This window comes from Euphorbia lathyris, chromosome 4 (assembly GCF_963576675.1).
Source record: "Euphorbia lathyris chromosome 4, ddEupLath1.1, whole genome shotgun sequence".
NCBI classification, from domain to species: Eukaryota; Viridiplantae; Streptophyta; class Magnoliopsida; order Malpighiales; family Euphorbiaceae; genus Euphorbia; species Euphorbia lathyris.
Window position 1 is genome coordinate 1,637,103 of NC_088913.1, and position 7,748 is coordinate 1,644,850.

Sequence of the window (7,748 nt, forward strand, 5' to 3'; positions counted from 1 at the left end):
AAAACCGATTAAACGATTTTCCCATATTATAAACCTTAAAGTAAATTTAACAGATTGTAAATAAGTTTGGTTAAAAAACGTTCCCTGTGGGATCGATATCTTTTATTACTACAAGCGTATACCGTGCACTTACGGAAATCGCTCAACACCAAGGAAAGTCCTTCTGGTTTCTCTGTAAAAAGTCCGGTAAGACAAATGCCCTAAACACCTGCCAGTGCTAATGTTAAGGCTAATGTTGCTGCCTCCTCGAAAGAGGAGGGCATTCCTGCCCCTGTGGATAGAGAGGTTAACTCCTCTCTCTCCCATCACGCCTGATCTGTTCCGATAGTCGCTGTCCTAACATCTGGTAACCTCTAACACCCTCACTCTATCATGTTATGGTCTGCCTGTTTTTATTGTCAATTATCTTCCATCTACTGCGGTGATTAATAACATTGAGGACGATGTTTTGTTTTCATTTGGGGGTGGGGATTGTGTGTATCACAATTTATGCGGAAATAACATGATAAATGTTGTTAATCTATTTGTTTAAATTAGTAATTTGATGTAGAACAAATATCCCTTGAGAATCGCTGTGCACAGGTCCTTGGTAACTATTATTTGTTTCCATATTTCTTTTCCGCCTGTGTATGCACCGTCTAGTAAATTGTTTGGTGTTCAGTAGGAATCACAGAACAGACTGTGCATGCTTAGATGTAATGGTAGTGTTACTTGCTTGTTTGCACTTCGTGTCCCTAGTTCAGGAAGTTCCAAGAATTTTTTAATTCCTCTTTCAAAATTAGTAACCATTGCCTTACTGCATTTCCCCAAAAATAGTGAGAACTTGAGCCTTAAAATGCATCTATGGTATGCATTAATTCTTTATGAGAGGGCCAACGCTCACTATCTTTAGGGAGAATTTGCCTTGGTGCCCTGTTGAAACGGTGATTGGTTCTGACTTTCATAGGAGGAAATAGGCATTTAGTTACCCTCTCCGCTACACAAAATGCACCTGTGCTTTGCACCCCAATGATTAGGATAACCAAATCGAGCCATGACATGCTCTTTCTGAAAAACCACGAATGATAGCCCTCTCCCTTCACTTATAACTCTAAAACACCCTGAGTTCCGTCTTATGCTTCGAAAAGCCAATTGTTTAAAATAAAAATCATATGCTTAAGTTATGGGAATATAAGCAATTGAGCAAACAATGCTTAAGGAAAAGATTGAAAGAATTGGGGAATATAATGTGGGGAGGAAGGAACCTTAATGAATGTTCAAAAGAGTACTGGGTTATGTGTAAACAGGGTGTGTAGATAAAGAGTGTGTAAATAGCAATCATTATAGGCTGCGTATGTTAAATAAATTGCAAAAAGACAGAATTCATACACTCAAATAGCCTTTCACTGTCAAACCATAGCCTAAACCGAACATTACAACCTTTATAAGGCCTTTGGACTATGTTAGGAGGAACTTTGATCCATAGATTCGGGACCAATAGGCAAACTCGCAAGAGGAGTGAAATCGCATTCTTGTTCCTATGGCAAGTAGATGGCATGCGAGAGTGAGTGAATTATTCCATTCCTTAATGAGGCATGTCTGGCAGTTGGTGACTCCTGGTGAAGGAGGACGTCTAAATTTTAAGATTTAAGGAATTTCTTGAGCATAAAGGACACAATTTCTAAAACAAGCTTTAGCTCTTCGATGAAACCTTAGCATGCATCTGTTCATTTCCTCATTATGCCAAACGTTCTGTGTTTTTGTATTCCTCTTTCTCATTCCCTGAAACTAATTTCATTCCTAATTTTTTTTCTGATTCCTTCTTACAATTTGTTGTTTGGGGACAAGCAAAGGTTCAATTTGGGGGTATTTGTTAGGCATGAAATTGACTAAGTTTAATATAGTATTTATAAGGGAATTTGGGTGTTTTTTATGTCATTTGGTAAGAAATAAGGGCTAATTACCGTCCTTGTGCTGATAAGCAAAGAGAAATGCTAAACTCGCTGGAAACAGCTTGTTTCGCTAATGCCAAAGAGGAGTGGAGCCTTACTTGTATCCAGCGGTTAAACGCCAGATTATCCAATGACGGACAACCACAGATCAGGTGGCAGAGGCAGAGGCAGAGGCAGAGCGGTGATGCGCCTTCGGTGAAGAAGACTCACTAAGGGATAAGTGTACCCCGTCGTTATCAAGTAATAAATCTGGAAAGTCCAGGTATCGAATCCACATGACTTATTTACCACAAGTATCGAATTACTTGGTCTCAGGTGTTATCTAGGCTTTGTGGGTTTTGAGTTTGTTTTCTTAAGTTAATCTACTCCTAGGTTGAATTACGCTACTCCTAGCTAAGTTATACTAGTTCTAACTAAGTTATTCTACGCCTAATTAAGTTGAACTACTCCTAATTAAGTTAAACTACTCCTAGGAGTAGTCCATTTTGAATGGGCATGGCCAGGCCGACCCGGTTCTGTAAGTTTTACAATCGTTCTTAATGAATAGTTAGTATTTCGCCAATGTTGTGATTAATGAGGATTTAACTTTCATGCCTAGGCATTTATTTATGTGTTAGATGGATGATAGGACACTGCTTTCATCTTCACTGATATCTCTATTAATCACACAACATTGAAGCTGACCAGTTAGATGGTTGTGTCAAGGGTTTTCTTAAATAGAAATGCAGTTTTGTTCTTAATGCTAGAAAGAACGTATCTTTAGGACGCTAGAGGTGCTAGTAAGTCTTAGGAGTTTGAGAACACACGAAAGTTGACTCAAACTCACTTCAAAACTGATACTTTGGCTTCATTGGCATTATCTTCTATTTCATGTGAATGTTGTAAGAAGCACTACCTGTTCGGCCGTGTCGAGCCTGTTCTATTATCTAAATCATTAAAAAGTTATCTTATTTCTTATTGTATAAGCCTTTTTACATCTCATTAAACCAACATCACACAATCAACCTTAAGGAACAATGCTTGTTACACACACACACGCTGTTTAGAAACAATTTCTGACGTGCATTTGAATCTCAATCCCTGTGGAGACGATACTTAACTTATCACTTTATTACTTGTATCTAGTGCACTTGCTAGAGTCTAATCTGAGGACAACAGGGCCTCTAGCGTCGTTCTAAAAACTAGATAAATTGATTGTATTTAAGCTAATGCGAGTAAATTAAAGACGAGAAAAATAAAGGACATGAAAGTGTGAGATTGACACGAGATTTGGGGAAAATAGATATTTATTGATATAAATATAGGTTTGAGTACATTTGTTCAAAGTAAAAAAGATTGAAATTGATTACAATTGAAATATTTCTATACCAAACATATAGATAAATCAATTGAATTGAGAAAAAACAAACAGTAAAATTAGGTCTCGATTTTATTTCATGACGCGTGTACTTTTGCTATCTCTAAAAATCATTTTCTACGCTTAATTAGGTCAACCAACGCATCCAAATCAGAATATGAAGATCCACCATTTTCAACAGCTTCTCTTGCCATCTTCCCTAACTTCCTTGCTCTACTTCTCATTTCGACAACTTCTTCACCTTCCATAACTCTTCTAATTCTGTTCTCTATATCTTCACTTTTAATCTCATCTCCATGAAATTTACCCCATTCTTTCACTCCAACACTAACTCCAATCTTCAAAACATCAGTCACCAATTTCTCATTATAAAATTGTTCAGACGTAACGGGCCATGTCACCATTCGTTTCCCCGCAGATATACCTTCAAGCGTCGAATTCCATCCGCAATGAGTCACAAATCCCCCAACCGCCTTGTGTTCTAGTATCAAAACTTGCGGCGCCCATCCTCTTATTATTAGTCCTTTGCCTTCATTTCGCTCCTCAAATCCTCGAGGCAACCATTCTTCGTCGCTTTCGATCTCATTTTCTCGCCTTACCACCCAAATGAACGGCTGTTCCGAAGCTTCAAGAGCTACCGCAATTTTCTTCAGTTGTGTTGTAGTGAAATTTGTCATGGTTCCGAAGCATATGTAGATAACCGAATCAGATTTCATGGAATCAAGCCATTTTAAACATTCGTGTGCTTCTTTTTCTCTTTTTCCTTTATGTTCAACCGCCCTGTTGGACAACGAAACCGAGCCTATATGCCACGCTTTTCTCCCCAATTCGTTCGTGTAAAAGTCTGCATAGTCCGGTTCAAGCTCGTAAAAGCTATTCACTATAACCCCGAAACTCTTCAATTCAGATTCTTTCCATGCTTTCAACACTTTAGTAAGCTCCGGTTTAGACTGACCTTGCTTCGAATACTCCGGGAGTTGCTTTCTTGTAAGCCTAATCTCCCCCGGGAGATTAGGAATAACAAAAGGTTCGACATCTGATGAAACATTCTTGTCCAACTCATAGAGTCTTACGCATTCCTCAGCACACAACGCAAAGAAGCTAACGCCATGAAACACAAGCCTCGGAATCCCGAACTTCGCGGCTGCATCAGTAGCCCAAGGGAAGAACATGTCAGCAACTAAACAATCCGAGTGACATTCAAAAAGTAGCATCTCAAGTTGTTCTTGAAGCATAGTTGTCGCGAGGAAAAATTTATCGTGCAAATCAACTCCGGGATTTGAGACAATGAAATCAAAGTTTTCGCATCCTTCGGGCAATCCAACTTCTGCTGTAGGGAATCTTAGGATTCGAATATCAATTTCGAAACCGAGATTCTTCATTGTTTGGATTGGTTTTGAGATGGAATGTGCATTCATAGTGGTGGTGACGATGGTTGTCTTTACGCCCCGAAAAGTGAATAACTTAGCCATCTCCATAGTTGGTATCATATGGCCATGAGCCATAAAAGGGAAGAAAAAAATATGAAGTTGTTGATCCAAACTACCCATTTTTTGTTATAAAAAATCAGTGTAAGAAATTGGAGATTTGGGTTTGTTTTTCTGTGATTGAAATTGGACATGAATCTCTTATCATATATATATATATATATAAAGATCATAAACATGTCGACGTGAATGTCTTATATATATATAAATAAACATCATAAACGTGTGTGTATATGTTTTGAAGTAGGAAATAGAGTTAGGTACGTATCTGATTAATTTATCAGAATGAGATTGGGGGCTCCACTGGCGAATCCAGGATTTGAGGGAGCGATGGGCAAAATTCTACGTAAAAAAATTTTAGATAAAAAATATAAAATTGTTCAATTTTTTATGACAAAAAATACAAAATTGTTCAATTTTTGGTGACGAAAAATGCAAAATCGTTCAATTGTCATGCATTATTTTCATGATTTTTTTTATAAAAAACGTAAATTATAATGTTTCCGACTCGTAATCATCCATTTCCGGGATTCTCGGGTTGTTACGCATCAAATATCCCTAACGTTTTGGGTCAGGTGCAATTTTACCCCTAACATCTAAAATGGTGCAATTTTTACCCCTAATGTTTGTAGCCAAGAGCAATTTTATTCCTAACGTTGATAAATTGGATCAATTTCAGACACTATTATAAAATACAGTCATTTTTTTCTTTATTTTGCACCAATTGCATATCAATTTTGTAATTTTACACCAATTTTACCTTTAACGTTGATAAATTGGATCAATTACAGACACTATTACTCATGACCAAGAAGACAGTTTGATGAATTATTTCTCAAATTGACCCAATTTATCAACGTTAGGAGTAAAATTGCTCTTGACTTCCAACATTAGGGATAAAATTGTACCATTTTAGACGTTAGGGATAAAATTGCTCCTGACCCAAAACTTTAGGGGTATTTTTGCACTTTAACCCTTATTTTTGGACTTAAATTTTTTTTTATTATTTTAATGGTGGTGGGGGGGGGGGGAGGCAAATGCCCCCTTTGGTGATTTTTTTTTTTTTTTTTGGTAAGAAGGGAAGAAAAAAAACAAACAAACAAAAACCTAATCCGGGATCAGTCTAGAAAGACCGACCCCAATCCTATCCTCAAGAAGAGAAGGTAACAGAAAAGACGGAGGAACAGAAAGGGTAGAAACACCTAACATCCCCCCATGCTCAGTAGCTGCCAAGCGATCCGCCACGCGGTTTTGCTCCCTATAAGCCCCCTTTGGCGATTAACGAGTAGTTAATATATATTTTCCGGGTGTTTTTTTTCAGAAAAATTAAAACTTTATACACAGATTCCATATAGTTTAATGGTATTTTCCGGTGATCACTAAGTGTTGATCAAGCCCCTATCTCAGTAAATCCGTCAACAGTGACGGAGCCAAGATTTTATATTCGGAGAGGTTAATTTTAGCCTTCGCCTCAATCTTTTAAAACTTTATCGTTTTGGATGAATTTCTTATAATGTATATAAAGTAAAATTTAATTCAAAAATTAAGTTTTTTTGAGTTTTAAAAGTAAAATTTTGCTTTGGGAAAAAAATTTAATTCAAAAGAGTTTTATTCGTGTCGTGTTTAGTTTAGGATTATTGTTGTTATTTTAAATTATGTGTTTGTAATGTTATCTTAATTAATGTTATTTCAAATTGAGTGTTATCTTAATTAGCGTTAGTTTTACTTTATCATTTCTAAATATATTATTCAATTTAATTATTTACAATTTTATCCAAAATATACATTAATTTATAAAAAAAATATATACTACAGAATATAATTTTTAGTAACATTTAACTACAAAATCTTAAAAAATAAACCTAAATTACATTTATCTATATTACAAAATATCAATTTTCATCAAATATATATATATATATATATATAAGAGATCAGGTGTGACACATTCCTTATGGTGCGATAAGTCTTATTTTGGACCAATTTTATAATTAACCAAAAGGAGGTGGCAAATTTGTAAATAAAAGGAAAGAGAAAATTGTGTTATTTTTTTCTTTAAAATGCATTTTCTCAACTTTTCCAACCTCGTTTTTCAAAAAATTTTATACCGTTGGACTCGTCTTAATTAAACGGCCATTTTAAGATCCATGAAGCTCAAGTAAAAAAAAATTCCGGTGAACGGAATCCGGGTGGGCGTTTTCCGGCAAGCAAAAAAGTGTCCAAAAAATTCCAAAAAATGTAAAACATTATTCTAAGAAACTTTAATTCTTGGGTAGAAGTGAGATTACTTACGGTTTAGTCCCAATAAAACTTTTTCCTTAATTTTATCCATTTTACATGATTCAGCAATTTGTTGGGTAAAAACTGTAAGGAATCTCGCTTTGAGCCAAGAATTAAAGTTTCTTAAAATAATGTTTTACATGTTTTGGAATTTTTTGATAATTTTCTGAACACGTTTTTTGTCCTACTTACGTTGTTCCAAATCAATGTATCATTTGTTCCAACATAATACTTATATTGTTCAAACAGAAAATTGTTTTATTTCTTTTTTTTAAATACATTTTTCTGACATTTCTAACATTGTTTTTCGAAAATTTTTATACTATTAGACTCGTCTAAATTAGACAGTCATTTTAAGATCCCTGAAGGTCAAGTAAAAAAAATTCCGGTGAACGAAATCCGAGTGGGCGTTTTCTGCCATAAAAAAAGTGCCTAAAAAATTCTAAAAAAAATCCAAAAAATGTAAAACATTATTCTAAGAAACTTTAATTCTTGGGTCGAAGCGGGATTTCTTACGATTTAGTCCCAATAAAACTTGTTCCTTAATTTTATCCATTTTACATGCTTCAACAATTTATTGGGTCAAAACTGTAAGGAATTTCGCTTTGAGCCAAGAATTAAAGTTTCTTAAAATGATGTTTTATATGTTTTCAAATTTTTTGATAATTTTCTGAGCAAGTTTTTTGTCCTACT

The 7,748-nt window shown here is 35.3% G+C and overlaps 1 protein-coding gene across 1 annotated transcript; it reads right to left on the reverse strand.

The window, feature by feature from the left end:
* Nucleotides 1-3,398: 3,398 nt before the first annotated feature.
* LOC136227796 (scopoletin glucosyltransferase-like) lies at nt 3,399-4,838 on the reverse strand. The gene has a single exon (XM_066016551.1). The coding sequence runs from the start codon at nt 4,836-4,838 to the stop codon at nt 3,399-3,401; it is 1,440 nt and encodes a 479-aa protein (XP_065872623.1).
* Nucleotides 4,839-7,748: the final 2,910 nt, after the last annotated feature.